This window comes from Octodon degus, unplaced genomic scaffold, assembly GCF_000260255.1.
Source record: "Octodon degus isolate 3935 unplaced genomic scaffold, OctDeg1.0 scaffold00033, whole genome shotgun sequence".
Taxonomy (NCBI): Eukaryota; Metazoa; Chordata; class Mammalia; order Rodentia; family Octodontidae; genus Octodon; species Octodon degus.
The window spans coordinates 3,174,740-3,192,355 of record NW_004524609.1 but is presented as its reverse complement, the minus strand read 5'-3'; the positions used below and the strand labels follow the sequence as shown (position 1 = coordinate 3,192,355).

The 17,616-nt window shown below is 48.8% G+C and overlaps 1 protein-coding gene across 3 annotated transcripts in view; it reads right to left on the bottom strand.

Annotated features, from left to right (window-relative positions):
• The window catches only part of Dcaf7 (DDB1 and CUL4 associated factor 7), a 32,264-nt gene extending 15,259 nt beyond the window's left edge, over positions 1-17,005 (bottom strand). For 2 of the 3 annotated variants that reach the window (XR_002820870.1, XM_004630013.2), the window contains exons 1-4: positions 16,615-16,986; positions 2,277-2,435; positions 1,561-1,672; positions 845-963 (exon numbers count right to left, since the gene is read on the bottom strand). Coding sequence is in view for 1 of the 3 variants with exons in the window: in XM_004630013.2 (XP_004630070.1) it covers positions 845-963; positions 1,561-1,672; positions 2,277-2,435; positions 16,615-16,752 (528 nt within the window). In the remaining 2 variants the exon portion in view is untranslated. Of the gene's footprint in view, positions 1-844; positions 964-1,560; positions 1,673-2,276; positions 2,436-16,614 lie in introns of all 3 variants that reach the window. The other variant, XR_192478.2, reaches the window with a different exon arrangement.
• Between the last annotated feature and the right edge of the window lie 611 nt (positions 17,006-17,616).

The following is a 17,616-nucleotide window of genomic DNA, read 5'->3' as shown; positions in this document are numbered from 1 at the left end:
CACACACACACACACACACACACACACAAATAAAAAATAAATAAAATAAATAATTAAAGCAGTTCAACAGAGAAGTAAGGCAGTCTTCCACAAGAGGTACCCAGGCCTGACACACCTGCAGGTCCGCTACTGCAGGGCAGATGCACAGCGAGTCGTGCAAGCACCTCACGGTAGCATCTCTGAGTACCTCTCAGGGGTGAGGCATTACAGGTGCGCACGAGCAGAGCACAAAGCTCTCGCAGATTTAAGTGACTGCTCCCTTATCTGTGTGTGGTTTGTCAAAAGAGAGGAAATGATTCTCAGATGTGTTAAACCCTGCTCTATGCCCATCTGCCGGGCAGGCACGAGAGCATCCCAAGTGAAGTATTTTATTTACTTAAACACAGAGGTGAACAAGGAAATCAAGGTCCTAAGAGGTATTCTTGCTTCTCCGGGAACTGGCATTTGCAGGCTCCTCACCTTCTCCATGTGGTACTGTCTGGGGTCTGTGTGCTGAGATCCATCCCAGGCTCTCCTCCCTGCCTGTCTCTGTTCACATGAAAACTGATTCCTACAGGGCATGCTGGGAGGGCCTCAGGTCTGCGGATGGCCTCTGGCCTGAGTTCAATCCCTGGTTCTGCTCCCCAAAAAAGCAACCTCTTGCATGAAAGGAAAGCAGACTTCAGAATAAGTGATTTATATTGGTCAAAAAATGCACGAGTGTATGACAGTGTTGTTCCTGCTATTCTGACACATTACTTTTATGCTGAACAAGAAGCATTTTGATTGCCTACAAAAACAGAAAGAACGACTGACATGTTAGCCACAGGCATGAAAGCAGCTGGGAAAGCAAGGCCGCCATTACCTCCTTGTCGTGGGCGATCAGCTGGGTCTTCACGTGGCCCGACACAAGATTCACTCGCCCCAGCACCTGCCCCGTCTCCAGCCCCCAGATGGTGCAAGTCGTGTCGATGCTTGAGGTACCTGTGGACACCGGCACAAGTCAGCGCCGACAGGGCTGAGGTTCCCGTGCAAGCTTCCCTCAGGGAGCAACCTGCCACAAACGCTTCTTGCGCGTCCGAAGTATCTAATCCTTATCTTAGGATGCTTAGATTTTAACTGAGGGCCAAGATATACACACAGGGAAAGCCCACCTCTACAGGAGGAATTACTATTCCACATCTACCCACTTCTCACTTGGGCCTGTTGTAGTTAGGATGCTACCTATACCTGTACCTCAGCCCCTAGCTAAAAACTGGGGATGTCAATGGCAGCAGAGCACGTGCCCAGGCATATAACGTCCTAGGCTCAATCCCCAGCACCAGTGACAAACTGGACCAGCGTTACACCGGATGCTTCCCCCCAGCCGGCGTTACACCGGATGCTTCCCCCCAGCCGGCGTTACACCAGATGCTTCCCCCCAGCCGGCGTTACACCTGATGCTTCCCCCCAGCCCGCGTTACACCTGATGCTTCCCCCCAGCCCGCGTTACACCTGATGCTTCCCCCCAGCCGGTGTTACATCTGAGAAAACGGAGAACTGCTTCTTCAAACTGGAATACATAGTCCCTGACTGCCTTACCTAGAAGATAAGGATCCACCTCATTCCAGTCAAAGGAAGTCAGGGGGGCACAGAAATCTGAGTTCTTGTTATTATTTAGCAAACATTCCAGCCTTGTCTCTGTTTCACCAACCTGAGAAATAATAATTTTTTAAAAATCAACCAGTTCTGTCCTCATACAAAATTTTAAAGCCCTACTCCTATAATACAGCATAAGACAAGTGGGATAGCATTTTATCATAAGGAGCAATGAAATCCTGGAGCTCAAAGCAGACTTCCTCCCAAAGCTTTCCTCTCAGGGGAGGTCTTCCTGCCTTGGCCCACCCTTGTCTACTGGGCTCAGGGCCGATACACAGTCTGCAGAGTTCAGCTGATGGTACAGGAGGCTCCAAAACATGCTCATATCATCTATTACTGTCAGTGGCCTAATATTGTGCTTAATTTACTCAAAGACATACTATCGACGGACTAACAGACCAGGTCCCCCTCGGCCCACTGCAGACGGGCTCCACCACGTCAGGCTGACTGAGCCTCAGGTTTCCAGGCTGACTGTGGCCAGCAGCCCGATTTACTAGGAAGATCTGCTGAGCCAGACAAGGCAGTGCGAGGCTCTGCTCCTGTCCCGGCGGCAGCGGCACTCACTTCCTCCCTCAGCCTGTCTTGTTCTTTGTGTCACACTGCTAAAGCTACCATGGGGAAAGCCCACTTGTCGAGCTGCAGGCGCGGCATTTGCTTACCCTCCACACACGGAGATAGTCACCGCTCGTCGCCAGCAGGTCTGGGTAGACTCCTTTTGTGTCAGGGATCCACATGAGCTTCGTGGTGGGGTATGGATGGTCAAAGGTGTTTCGGCAAATAAATTCAGAACTCTCCTCGTCCAAACCAACAAGCTGAACCTGCAACACACCAAGGTTGAGCTGCATGAGCGTTTGCTTTTCTGGAGTGGTATCAAATGTCTAACTGCAGAATCAGAAGCCATTACAACAGGAAGGAATGCAGACCGCGACCTCCCTGCCAGACGGAAACGTAGACTCAGGGCTCAGGGACACTCACCACCACCAAGACAGGAAAAGACAGGGACAAGATCTGAATTCGGGGGCTCTGGCTACAGGTCCAGTTCTGGTGACCCCACACCACACGACCGCACTGTCCTCTAGTCTGTCACACCTTCACCCACAGCTCTGTAACATCAGAAAGTATGAGGTGGTTCTGGTGTCCACGAGGACTGGAAACGCTGTGGGCATTTGGTGTGCAGGGGTGGGGGTACTGAATGCCCTGCACAGGCTCAGAGCAAACCAGCGTCCCACCTAAGAACTGTGTAGCAAGCAATAAGCACGTACGCACACGCGCGCGCGCGCGCACACACACACACACACACACCTCAACCTCAAAGCTGGATACTTACAGGCTTACATATAAGAATGCATGTGAGGTCAAGAATTCAAACCACAGTAATAAACTAAAACTAAAGCAAGTGGGTGTCACCATAAATCCCACCTGCTCCCACCAATCTACCTCTTCTTCTAGTCCTTTCTGGCCCCTTCCTTAACTTCCATCTTTTATGTCAAACTCATTCTGGCTCAGTAGAAACTGGCACTCAAATACATTTGCTTATGAACCACCAACTGGCTAATGGAATGGTATCAATTTTTGGTAAATACCAATAATAGGAAAAGCATTAATCACAGATTAGAAAAAGAACTTATGTTTCTAACCTCATTCAGTCTTTTATTACTAATATACCCTCCATTAGGTATAGATGCATACAGTAAAATTCACTCCAGTATACAGTTCAGTGAGTTCTGATCAATGTACAGCTTTGTAATCTCCACAGTAGTTAAGATACAGAATGCTTTTATCAACCGAAATGTTATCTCGGGCTCCTCCACAACATTCTACCCCAGCACTGATCTATGTATGGCTTTGTCTTTTTCTGTGTTACTTATATGTGGAATTTATAGTATTGAAATTTTGTGTGTAACTACTCTCACTTAGCATTATGTTCTTCTTTTTTTTTTTTTGGCCAGCTCAGCCTGCCATGAGGATGGGGCTCAACCATGGTCCTCTGCGTCTGCCTAAGCTTGCCTAAGCAGGCACTTTGGACCACTGAGCTATTTGCCAGCCCCAGCATTATGTTCTTGAAATCCATTCATGTTCCTGTATCAGTAGCTTATTTTCTTATTGCTATAAAATACTGCACTAATATAATTATAATTTATCCATTTATTATTCAATGCATGTTTGGATTACTTCTAGACTACAGCTATTATAAATATTGCTGCCATGAACACTTATGTATAAGTCTTTTTGCGGACTCACTTCTCTGGGTAGACCACTTCAAGGGTAGACTGCTGGGTCATATGATGAGTCTATTTTTAACTTTACTTAAAAACTATCAAGTGGCTTCCTAAAGTGGCTGTACCAGTTTGCATTCCCACAAGCAGTGCATCCGCACGCCAGGCGCTCCACATCCTCGTCAGCACCTGGGAGTGCAAACTGTTTAATTCTTGTGGTACTAGGGATCAAAATCTCAGTACTCCACCACTGACTTAAATCCCCAGCCCATTTTATTTTAGGACAAGGTCTCCCTGTGTAGCCCAGGCTGGCCTTGTGCTTTCACTCCCCTGCCTCAGCCTTCTAAGAGTTGAGATTTACAAGCATGGACCACCAATATGCAATTTTTTTTTCAATATGCATATTTTATCATCAGTGAAGCTCGACAGAAGGCCTGCTAAATTCTGACTATATGTTGAATCTATAGATCTCTTTGGGAAGAATTATTGTTAATATTGGGTCTTCCAACCCATAAATATAGCAGAGTTCCCATTTATTTAGCCCCGCTCTAATTTCTTTCTGCAATGCTAGAGCTTTTGGTATATTTAATGTTTTCATTAATTTCATTCCTAAATGATTTTATGCAATTATAAATGGATTTTTTTTTCCCAGAATTACCTAGCACTGGTCGGCAAATTCAGTTTCTTTCTTTTTCTTTTTTGGTGGAACCGGGGATTGAACTCAGGCCCTTGTGCTTGTCAGACAAGTGTTTATTCTACTGAGCCATCTCCCCAGCCCCAGTAAATTCAATTTCTGATGGTTCATTGTGACTACAAAATTTTTGTACGTTAATTATGGATCGGATTTTGTTTCCTTCGATTTTTATAGTGCTGAGGATCAAATCTAGTTCTTATACATGCTAGGCAAGCACTCAGCCACCACGGTATATTCTCAGTCTGTTTACAGATCTTGGCATCCATGTCTAACTTTTAAAAAGCTGTAAAATAACTAAATCTAAATAACCATTTTATGGAGCACTTGAGGGCTTTCAAATAATATACAATGTGTCAGGGAGATAATGTATAAAACTGTAAAAGGAGACAGAACGCAATGCTCCAGGACATGTAAGTGCAGTCAAAGGTGAATACACCGATTTTGTCACATCACACAGGTGATGACAGTTCAACAGAGAAAACCAATAATCCAAGCTAGGTGAGCAAGGTAGAGTTAGGATCCGAGCAGAACCCTGACAGCGCACGGGAAGGATCCACCTAGGCAACACAAGAGCAGAACTGTCTCAGGAGGCGGAACAGAGTGAGCCTTCAAGCAGACCCATTCGGGAGGAGCTGCGTGGGGAGCAGTGGAGACAGAGTGCTGAGGGACCCCGAGAGCACCCCCACAGGGCGCCTGACAGGAGAGCAGTATGGCTATGACGCCCCCAAGGATGACAGACCCGGACAGGACAGGCTGGATTTGGGCAGTGCAGAGGAAACAGGAGGGAAAGGAATAAGGGCTTACGGGGACAGGTAGTAAGGTATGCCCAGGGAGGGCTACAGGGAGACTGTGACCACATGAACAGACCTTACGGGCAGTCAGAAAGCTCACGTTCTAATCTTTGCAGAAAGCAGTGTGGGCCGGGCATGGTGGTGCACGCCTGTAACCCCAGCACTCAGGAGGCTGAGGCAGGAGGATCACTGCAGGTGTGAGGCCAGCCTGGGCGGAATACCTACGGAGTTCAAGGCCACCCTGCACTACACTGGGAGACCCTGTTTCAAAACAGAAAAAAAGGTAGCGTGTGAAGGACAATTTGTGATGGAACAGGAAATATCTGGCACCATCACTGGTGGGAGGAAGAAGATAAAACAAACGAGAGGGGCTGGTGAGATGGTTCAGTGGTCTAAAGCACCTACTTAGAACAAGCTTAGCAAAGCACAGGGACCGCGGTTCAATCCCCCAGCACCACATGCCAGCCAGCCCTGCCCCCTGGTGGGCTGAGCTGGCCACACACACACACACACACACACACACATAAAAATAAAAATTTTTTTTAAAATAAAAAAAAATAAAACAAACGAGAGGCTAAACTATGGGCTCAGTGGGCTGAAATAAGCCTCTAATACAGTTCTGGGCCAGGTATTTCATTCCTGTACTCATCCAGCAAATACTGAGTGGCTATTACCACGTCTGCCAGCAACAGTTGTAAGCAGTCGGGGTCAGAGCTGAGCACAAAGCTCCCAGTCCCTCTTTCTAAGCACGCAGGCAGCACCACGAGGTTAAGCTAGAAGACAGAAGGCGACGCTCACTTCTAAAACCTGCCTTTCCGAGTCGTCAGGCGCTTCCTCCCAGCCCCCAGGACAAACTCTGCCACCTCCGTCCTAATCACGCTCACTGATCACTTGAGCTCCGCTGGCTGGCTTGCCGCAGGCCGGGGCAGGCTGCGTTACTCCACTCCATCCATCCTGGCTCTCCATCCATCACGGCACCTGCCCCAGAGCTGCACACACACAGTGCTTTCCTCAGTGCAGGAACTTTTACTATTATACTTCTCCCCTCCGCTGTAGGTCACCTGCAGTTTTCCGGGTTCCGTGAGCTCTGCTGGTACGATCCACTTGGGGACTAATTCCACATGCCCTGGGAGCATCACTGTCCACTCAGCACTGTAAATGCCTTCGCGAGGGTCTGCCTGGTTTCTTCTTGCACAGCATGCAGCAACAGCTTCCGAGTCTGGCCTGCCTGCTGCTACTCCCTGCCTGCCCTCGCCCACCTGTGCCTAGGTACCCTGCAGGTCCTTTTCTTCTTTCACCCCTTCCCTCTCTCTCTTCTTACAGGACACCAAAGCGAGTATTTTGGCAGGGCCTACGGCACAGCTCAGAGTAGGGGTGTACACAGGAGGGGGCCCTCCCAGGCTGAAATTCCAATGCCTTGTCCTCAGGAGGCCAAAGTCCCAAGAGAGGGGTTCTGTATTAGGAGGTACGTGTGTTTCACTGTTTGAGACAGGCTTTCATTCTGTAGTTTAGGCTGTTCTCAAGCTCACAGCGAAGCGCCCACCTTGGCTTCTTCAGCGCTGGGATTACAGTTCCGTTCTACCACCCCTGCCTGGCCTTTCTTCCCCTGCCCTTTCTGTGGTAACGGGCTCAAAGCTAGGGCCTTGACTACTCTAAGCACGTGCTCCATCACTGATCTACATCCCCACCTCAAATTTTAAAGTTCTGCAAGTTCTTTCCACATAGCTCACAACCAGAAAGAACTGGGAGGGCAAGGGCAAAACCGAGGACACGGCTGGGAGAATGACCCAGCTCAGGGCCTAGTGCCGGGCACTCCATACCCACCCGACGGTCCCACTCTCCCTAGCTCTGTGGTTCTCAGTCACGGCTCTGTGTTAGAATCTTTTCAGAACTGGGCCCAGTGCCCAGGACCACAGCCTAGTACAGTGAGGCAGCACTTCTGGTAATGGTTTCTGGGTACCAGCAGCCACTAGGCACCCCACGATATCCGAGCACAGGCAAGGTTAAGAAGTGCACCGTGGCCGACTGACACAGTTAGTTGGATGTCTGGGCTGAGCAGACTCACTCCTGGGACTCTGGAATTCACATGCTAGTTATCCTCAGTTCTTCGCACGAGGAGGGTAGGGAGACATGCAAGAAAAGCTTACGTGTTTATAGAAGACCGTGCAAGGCATAAAGCAGAAGCAGACCTGCATGTGAGGAAGGGAGTGCAAGACAGCTTCCCACTGCTCGGTTTCCATCTCCAGGAGAAGGGCGGTCGTCCTCGGCCTCTGGATCTCTACCGCTGTTGCTCCACCTTTGTGGTCTTTTTGAGGCAGGGTCTCTCTATGCAGTTCGGGCTGGCCTTGAACTCACAGCAATCCTGCCTCAGCCTCCTGAGTAGTGGGATTACAGGGGTGCGCTGCCAAGCCTGGCCATCTCTACAGCCTTTCAACGAAGGAGGTTTCTAATTCTTATTATCAAAGAATCTTAAACTAGGCAATTAATAAATAGGAGTCTCAGTAGGGATGATTTAACTGAGCCAACTTTCATGTGTCCTGTTATACAAGTTTAAAATATCTTGGAGTTTAAGAGAATTGATAATAAGAGCAAAAACTGTAAGGACTTTCTACAGCCTCAGAGCAGCCTGAGGAAAAGGCAAAGCTTCCCTGGAATACCGTGGGCTGTGTCCAATCCTACCCCGTGTCCCCCTTCTACACCCAAAGTCAGGGTAAAGGGCTTCAGGAGGGATGTTCCAGGGCACACTTTAGGTGAAAGTGTACCACGCCCCAAGAGAGAATGATGCCTTCCTTATACCTGGAGTTCAGCATACTGCACACGCCACAGTATTTCCGTACGATCTGCTACAGGGACGCTTCTGAGTAGTTCTAGCCTGAAATTCACCTTCTTGCAAAACTGGTCTCACTTCCTTCACCATTTCAAGACTGTGCCACTTGGGTAGGACATTCCTACTTCGAGAACACTTCATTCAGGTGATCTAACTTCACAAAGCCTCCATGTGTCTGTGCCAACTCCTCAATTAAAAGAACTCCGTCTCTTCTGCTCCGAGTTGTTAACCCGATACTAGAAGGAACAACAGCTGACTCCAGCTATTCAGACATTTTACATTTAGTGAAAACAGAATGTAAGTTCTATGTAAACATTCACGTGGCAGAATAAAACAGTAAGCCTTTCATGCATAATTTCCTTGAAGGGCTGGGGAGACAGCTCAGTAGAATAAGCGATTGCCCGGCAAGCGCAAGCCCGATCCCCTGCACCTGATTGAGTTCAATCCCCAGTACCGCTAAATAAATAAATAAACTGTACATAATTTCCTTGATAAGAAGCCCCCCATGGAAAAGGGCGTAGCCCCTCAGGCTCTGCCCAGAAGTCCGTGCCCTTACACTAGCTATCAATTTCTTGCTCAGACTTACCATTTTATCTATTTTGATGAACTCTCAACTGGATTTATTCTACTTTTAAATAAACTTTTGGATTATAAGAAGGCTATAAAGTGTAACACCATCACTGTATAAAATCAAGCACAGCAATGTGTCTATACTGAGAAGGATTTTTTGGGCTTTCTTTGGCTGGCTGAGGCCGCCTTAAGGGCAGGTCTGGTGCTGCACGTGAAGCTGGGGGTCAAACCACAGTCCCCTGTGCCTGACTGAGTTTGCCCAAGCAGGCGCCTTGAACAACTGAGTTAACAAGCAAGTCCCCCAAGTTAAGAAGGACTTAATTTTTTTTTTGGCTGGCTCAGGCTGCCTTAAGGGCAGGTGTGGTAAGGCATGTGGAGCTGGAGATCGAACTGCAAAGCCCTGCACCTGACTGGGTTTGCTCAACAGGCGCTTAAACAACTGGGCTAACCTGCAAGCCCCAGGAACGTGTCTATAGTAAAGTTGGGAACTCCCCCATGCTACCAACGAACTCGTGCTATTAATTTGGTGTGCTGCTTCTATGCTGTTCTTCTTTATTGGTGGTAGTAAGGCAGACTGAACCAGGGCCTTTGCAGCACGCTATAGCCCTAGCACTTTTTTTTTTACCATGAGATAAGGTCTCACTAAATTACTAAATTGCCCAAGGTGGGTTTGAGCTTGTGACCCTCCTGCCTCAGCCTCCCAGACACTATAATTACAGCCCTATCCCATCACACCAGTTGCTTTTTTCTACACACTTTCACACAGTCAAGCACATATGTATACAAGTATAAGTTTCCCTCAACTTTTAGAAAAAATGCGACAAGGCTATCACTTTTATTAATTTACAAAATAATGGACATTTGTCAGGTCAATAGAGATGACTCATTCTTCGATTCAGGTGCCCTGTTCTTACGCACCAATTGTGTTAGTGCACAGTATTTCTCTTTCTTGTCATTACTTTCGAGTTTTATTAGTTTCTGTGTGCAACACACTGCAACTGCACTCGCTTGCACATACACACTGCATCCTAGTTCTGCTGGTCCCTCTCACACGTCTCTGGACACGTGTGGTCAGGGACCATTTATCTTACTTCTCCAAGTCCAATGCTCACGAAGGGATTTCTGTAGTGAAAAATACATGCATTCTAAATCTTAACACATCCCAATTTATTTCCCAAATGGGATATAGCAATTCACATCCCTACTGTGAAAACTGACCAGCATTGGAAGCAACAACTGAATTCTCACCAATTTGAAAGGAAAAAAATACTAGCCGAGGTCAGCTTCCTTTCCCTTCGCTGCCTGGGGCTGCGCGTCTTCTCCGCTTACTTGCACGTTCTTTCCTGTGAGCCAGGCACCCACTGTGTCTGCCACACCGAGACTCAGTGCCCACGTCCCACGTTGCGAAAGCCTTTTCCCTTGGCCCACTAACTGGCCTCTGATCCGGTCTACAGCAGAGCCTCTCACAGACAAACTTTTGACTGTCAATGCCATGTCTGTCAACCTCTTCCTCAGCTGACTCTAGTTTAGGGTTAGCTTAAAGGCTGCCGTCCCCTCTGCACATTTCCTAGTGAATTTTCTAATACTGTTTGTGTGGTTTTCTATTTAGATACCTGATCTGGAATTGATTTTCTTTTCTGAGATAGGGTGTCACTATGCAGTTTCGCTGGCCTTGTGTCTCTAACTTGCAGAGCTCCTCCTGGCTCAACCACCCTAGTGCTGGGATTACAGGCGTGTGCTACCACACCCGGTTCCGGGGTGCATGATGTGGAGGAGACTGCACAGCATGTGGGGGTGGAGCTGGAACTCGGGTCCTTGTGGTGCCAGGTAGGTGCTTATCATGCCTCTGAGCTATCTCTCCGGCCTCTGGAATTGATTTTCATATACAAAGAGGGTTCTAATTTTTTTGCCAGATGGACAGACAATTATGCCATATAACTTATCTTCCAGTGAATTAAAGTTCTATCACATAATCTGATAGACTTTGGAATACTGTATTCAATTCCACCATTTTTTTTTTTTTTTTTTAATGTATTTAGTACAGGGTCTATAAGGCCTCACTATACAGATCGGACTCGTAGTGATCCTCCTGTTTTCAGGCTCCCAAGCACTGGGGATTACAGGCGAGGGCCACCACGCCCAGGCTCAATCACAGCGGGGATCGAATCCCAGCCCCTGTGCCTGCCCCAGCAGCTTTGGGCCACTGAGCTATCTGGCCGGCCCACTATCACTTGTTCAGATAGGCTTTGGAATACTGTATTCAATTCTACCACTTGTTCTGGCTCTAATTATATAAACTCCTGACGTTTACTATAATTGAGCAGGGTAAGTGTTCCTGTTTTTCAATGTACTATTTATTCTTTTTTTTTCCTCTGGGCTTTTGAAGTCAACATGTACTTAAGTCCCTGGAGATACTGGCCATGTTGGTACATGCCTATAATCCCAGCATTTGGGAGGCTGAGGCAGGAGGATGGCTGAGTGTGAGGCCAGCCTGGGCTGAACAAGCAAATCAAGGGTAATCTGAACAACAACAAAAAGAGGAGATACAGTATTCTAGCTCTGGCCCCGCTTTTGCCCTTTATGTGACTTTGGGTGTGCGATTTAGCATACTGGGGCTTTAATTCCTTCATCTTGGATATGTAATTTTTTTTTTTTCTCACCAGGGATCAAACTCAGGACCTCGTGCTTGCCAGGCAGGCGCATATGCCGCTGAGCTACATCCCCGGCCCTGTAACAGTTTTTCAATGGATTGATTTCTCATTAACTTTAAAATATGGTCAATTTCTGTAAACTAGGTTTTATGTTTTTGAACACTGCATTTTCTGTTGGACACAAAGTTTTGCATTTCTAAAAACGAACTGTTGCTTTTTAAATCTTCTAGCTCCTTAGTTTTATCTACTTCACCTTCTACTTTCCAAGGTACAAAGTATTAATTTGTCAAATTCCCCTTGCTTCTTTTCTTTACTCTCTTTTCTTCTTCCCTCCCTCACCCCTTCCTTCATTCTTTAGGTTTTCTGAAGCAGGGTCTCTGTTCAGGCTGGCCTTAAACCCCGCGTATAGTCCAGGCTGGCTACAGTTTTAAACTTGTATTTGGGCTTTCCCAATGTGTCTTCGGTGTGCTCTTCTGTGTTTCTAACAGTCTGAAAGCCTTACTTCCTCTTCCTGCAGCCTTTCCCGTGCGGCACAGCACAGCTCTCTTTCCCACTGCTTCCAGGGCCCTGCAAGCTCTCCTGCTTGCCTCCATCAGCGTGGAGCATGGTATTTTCCCGAGTTCTCCTAATTCGCACTGGTAGGACGCGACCTTCTTTTTCATCTGAGGAGAAACAGGCTCCTCCGGGGACTTGCCTGCCGTTATTCCTGCCCACGCCGCTCCTGTAGGAACCGAACCAGAGCGGAGGGCCTGCCGCCGGCCCGCGCCCCCTTCCCGGTCCTAGAAGGCCGACCTGCTGGCGACAACCCACGCGGAGGGCTGCGGCTCACCGGGCCGGGCGTCCCCTATGCCCGCTGCCGCTCTGCCCTCCTCGCGATACATCGCTGGCTAGCGCGGGGCAGGAGAAAACATTAAAGCTGCTTCTTACTGTTGCCCTTTAGGTATTCTCTGATCCCTGCAGTCCTGTTAGCAAAGCCCTCCGTCCTCACCGCTGGGCCTTTCTACAACCACTGCTCCACAACACAGCCCAACACCTGCCGAATGGAAGGGCCTACAATGGAAAGCCCCGAGGGGCCATCACTTGGCCTTCTCTTTCCCCCAGGCGCGATCACTTGGCCTTCTCTTTCCCCCAGGCGCGATCACTTGGCCTTCTCTTTCCCCGAGGCGCGATCATTTTGCCTTTTCTTTCCCCAGGCCGATCACCGGGCCTTCTTTCCTGAGGCCCGATCACTTGGCTTTTACTTTCCTTCTGCAGTCCGCACCTGCAGCCCAGCCCGTTTGTGGGGTGGCTTGTTATTGCCCAGGGTGGCTTGACTAGCAATCCTCCTGCCTCAGCCTTCCAGAGTGCTGGCATTATAGGCAGGCATCAGCAGACTACTCATCTTTACTCATTTTTAAGCTAAGAAGCAAATATGTAATTTAAAATATCCCTCGAAGACATAACCACATGTTCATTTTCACCATTTCAAGTGAAAACAACATAAAGCACACATTATTCATGTCTTATGATTTTTTTAAAGTACCACGCCCACCTAGTTTGCCATTATAAGCTCCTTGAGGAAAGAAATTATATCCTACTTTAATACAACAGTGCTAGTACAGAACATGAAGGGCATTTTGCTTGTTTGTTTGTTTTATTTTTCTCTTTTTGAGACACTGTCTTACTACGCAGCTCAGGCTGGCCTTGAGTGCACTCTGTAGCCCAGGCGGGTCTCAAACTTGCAATGATCCTCTTGCCTCAGCCTCTCAAGAGTGTCTGGATTCCCAGTAGGCACCACCAAGCCCAGCTAACATGAAGTGTTTTGTGTGTATGTGACTGTGAAATCTTTAAATAAGCCACTAAGTTACCAAAATCAACATAACATTCCAGTCAGTGGGCCATTTTCTTTAAGTCAAGTTCATGTAATTCGGGCTAATGCTGAACTCTGTGGTGACCCGCCTGCCTCAGCCTCCCAAGCACTGGTGGACCATTCAGTTACAGGTATGGTTACACTGATGACTAAATAGCTAACATGCCCGCGCTGGCAGCAATACAGTAAGCAGCCAACATTTCTCAAGGACTTACTCCATACCAGACAGGGTCCCTCGGTCCATCACACACATTAACTCAGGTCGCCTACATCAGCCTTCTACAGCACGAAACTCAGCACTTGCCAGCCTTGTTTTACAGATGCGGAGACTGGAGTCCACAGCACAACTTGCCCACAGCCACACCAACATAGGGAAGGGGAGGATTTAAAACTCAGCCCAGGGGTGGGGATACTCAGCGCTTGGCAAGCATGAATGTGGCCCTGAGTTCAATCTCTACATCTCCCCCTTCCTTTTTTTTTGAGAAAGGGTCTCATTATGCAGGTAGGCTGGATTTGGGCTCACTTTGTGGCCCAGGCTGGTCTAACTCCCAATGATCCTCCTGCCTCAGCTTCCTGAAGGCTGGGGTTACAGGCACACACCACCGGGCCCAGCTCACAATCTCTGCATCTTGAAGAAAAAAATAAAACAAAAAACCTCAACCCAGACTATCTTAAAGAGGCTATCTAGAATAAAACTTGTATTATGGGCAAACTTGGATGGAAGGGCGGAATTAGCGCTTAGAAGCATGCAAATACAAAGGTAACTCTGGGGTAAAGTTCTTAGAAGGTCATCTAGGCGCCTGTCAACTTCAGGGGTGCAGCCATGAACCCAGCAAGTCCCTCGGGATTCTCACACTAAAATTCAGAGAACCATTCTTCTGATAGCACCTTTGCTGCAGCCCCTCTGGGAGCTGTGAAGCACAACACTGTTAACAAACAGGACATTTTATTCCAAATGTAGTAGGTAGAATCTGTTTCTTTATTCTGCAACAATTCTTAAACTTATTTCCAGCAAGTGTGGTGGTAAACACCTGTAATCCTAGTACCTGGGAAGCTGAGGCAGGAGGATTGCTGAGAGTTCAAGGCCAGCCTGGGCCACATAGTGAGACCCTGTCTCAGAAAAAAATAAATAAAATAAAAATCTGTTCTCATCAGGGAACCCCTGAAAATCAAATTCTTAAAATCTTAGAGCCAGTACTGTGGCCCAACTAGGAACAATTTCACAATAGGAAATCATAATCATGTTAATACTAAAATTTTAAATTTACAATCACGTTTTCTTAGTCAATGTGTCCACATGAAAAAAGATAATCTTCTTAGGGTGTTTTCATCAATGCAAGTGTGCTGTGTTATTTTGTCCTTTGCTGGCATTCGCTACCCACAGAAAGCAGAAATCAAAGGTCTAAGAATTCTAATTCTTTAAATTCCTCTACATTTTGAAGTCTGCCACCCTCATGGCCAAGTTTCCCCCAAACAGCCGAGAACCATTGCATTACAGTGGAATGTACTGCCCACCAGCTCTTAGACACTCCTAGATGCTGTATGACGAGGTTTCTTAACGTGGGTTCAGGAATTCTAGCTGGAAAACTGTTATATTTTCACTGAGCCTTAATTCAAACACAGCATCTCCTTAATCATGAATGGGGGCAACTACACATAGCAGCATGAGCATCTCTAACTGTCTCGGAAACTGTTTTTGCGTATCACATTATATGTGTTGAACACGTTAAAATACTGTTTATTTTCAAATTATGGTAATTACATTAGATAGTATATCTTCTTTTAATAAGTTAATTTAAAGGTACACAGTACTACATCAACACTTCTTGGGGGATGGGGGCTCTGGGAATCGAACTCTGGACCTTCCAGTTGCCAGGCAGGCACTATGCCACTTGAACTATCCCCAGCCCTCCATCACCACTTTTTAAAAAGAAAAATATCCCGATAATTGTAGTTCAATATAGTTGGTTTCCTTTGGAATCCTATGTATTTTACATACTTGAAAACATAATCATGAGAAGAGGTCTGGTATCCTTAAACAATATAGTTCTAGTAGGTCTTAATCTTACACAATAGTCACATCAGTCTTTTCATTCCATTCCCAGTTTAGCTGCCTGCCATGGCAGAAAGAGGCATCAGAAAAAAGAAAATAAAGTTGCGGCTGGATAAGTCAGTGCAGGCTCCTTAGGCTTTGCGTCTGTGGACTGTCTGGGCACGAATTCCCACCTTTCATCTCAGTCTCAAAAGGGATACAAAGTTAGGACCCATTCCAGAGAAACAGGTGTGCTCCTGAAAACCTACCCACAAACCTAAAATATTTTAAAAACTTTTCAGCAGACCTTCACCTGTACACAGCATCTATTTCCTGAAGCAAGCTGTGTGCGGGTCAAGCAGTTTTTAAAACTGGCCTTACGACATCTCATAGCGAATCAGTGGGGCAGACAGGACGCAAGCCAAGACCACCTGGCTTTTTTATCCCTGATCGGGCTTGTCGTTGCTCTAGTCTAGGGTCTGATGTTCACGCCAGTAAAAAAAAAAAAAAAAAAAAGTACTGGCTGTAAACACCACGGGCCGAGGTTTCAGTTGCTCTGATCGCTACTGTTCACAGCTTTACTAAAGACAAGAAAACTGTCCAACAACCTGCACTAGCACATTTGCTTTGCACTGCAAGCTTAAAAGCCTCCCGCTTCCTCCAATGCCTCAATGAAGGATTCTTAAACGGATGAACATTCAAAAGGAGCAAAACTTACTACTAAAGATCGCAAGCCAACACGAAGGAAGCCAAGAAAAGATGAGACCAGCTGTCATCCTTCTCTTCCAGAACAAGGCCAGGATCACACAGCAGGCCGACTTCCAACAAGGGACTGCCCCAAAGAGGACGACTGTCAGGAAGCGACGGCGAAGCCAAGCCTGACAGTAAGGCTGGCGGTCCACAGCAGTGGCTGGGGCGGGAGCAGGCGCCGGGCAGTGCACCGGCAGCACCAACGGCGGCCGGGAGTGCGCGCCCACCAGCGGACTAGCCTGCGCGTCTCCTTCCTGGCCATCGCCCCCTCTCGCTCCTCCGCCCCAAGCACTGAAGCAATGCGGCACGAGTTGGGGGAATGGGTGGACATATGCCATAGGTTTGGGATACGAACGCGGGTTTGCAATGTTACCACCACGAAATACCTGGCAGCCACGGGCACGTCGCAACTCTGCGCCTCAGTCCCCACTACACAGAAACGCTGCCAGGATTAAGTGAGACAAAGAGTACAGAACCCTCGGCTCAGGGCCGGACAGGCGCCGCTCGGGGCGCTCGGGCGAGCGTGCAGGGGGGCTCTGGGGTCTGGGCTCGGGGCCGAGGGGGCGCTCCGGGGCCTGTTCCCTGCCGGCTGGGATGCGAGCCCCTGCTCGGCCCACCTTGTTGTTGTACTCCTCCACGAAGCTGCCCAGCGCCAGGCGAAAGCGCTTGTCAGGCCGCACGCTCCAGTTCATGGCGTAGACGGTCCACGGCGCTTCATACTTGTAGATCTCCTTCCGTTTGCCGTGCAGGGACATGGTGGCGCCGGGGCCGCAGGGCCGTCCGGGGCGGCAGCGAGCTGCGGCGGGCGCGGAGCGAGTCGGGCGGGGAGCCGGGACCGAGACCGCGGGGTCCGAGGGGAGGCGGGGCAGGGGCGGGCAGGAGCGGCCTAGCCCGGAAGCGCGGCCACGGCGACAAACAACGGCGGCCTAGCCCGACCCCCACTTTCAAACGAGCTTCGGCACCCACAACCACCACCTTCCGCTTGGGATGCCGCCCCGCTCTCCTGGACCGGAAGCCGCGCGACCTCCGCGGCGGCGCCCCCATTGGCTGCCCCACCCGTCCTTTTGCAGCCGTTCCTTCTTCGTATTGGTCACTGCAGCCACAGTTCTGAAAACCCCTCGTTATTGGTGCGTAGCTTTGTCTTTTCAACTCCTCGCCCCGCCCACTCCCAGAGGCCGGCGCTTTGACAACCCCAAATGTCATTGGCTGGTCCAGATGTCAGTCACAGAGATAACGGCGCTGTGCGGGCGAGCGCGGACTTAGGAGACCTGGAGGCGGTCCGCGGGGATCCAAGTTCTAGGCCAAGTCTCTGCGAGCGAAACCTCTGTGTGCCTTTCCGTGTCTTCCCGCTGCTGCTATTCCGAGAGGCTGTGGGCTTAAAATGCTACCGTCGTGGAGGCCCTCCTTTTCTGTCGCTGAGCTCCGAGGTCCGGCTTTGGCGGGTGCCAGACGGGAGCCATCAGCCCGCAGCGCTGCGATCCAGGGACGCAGCCACAGGCCGGAGTCGGGTCTTCTCGCGCTGTTCTTCGGGATCGAGCAATGTTCCCGAAGTCGGGGTTGCTTTTCAAGGGGCAGCGACCCGACTAGCTCGGTTCCAAGCTTTTGTTAGTTCCCATGCT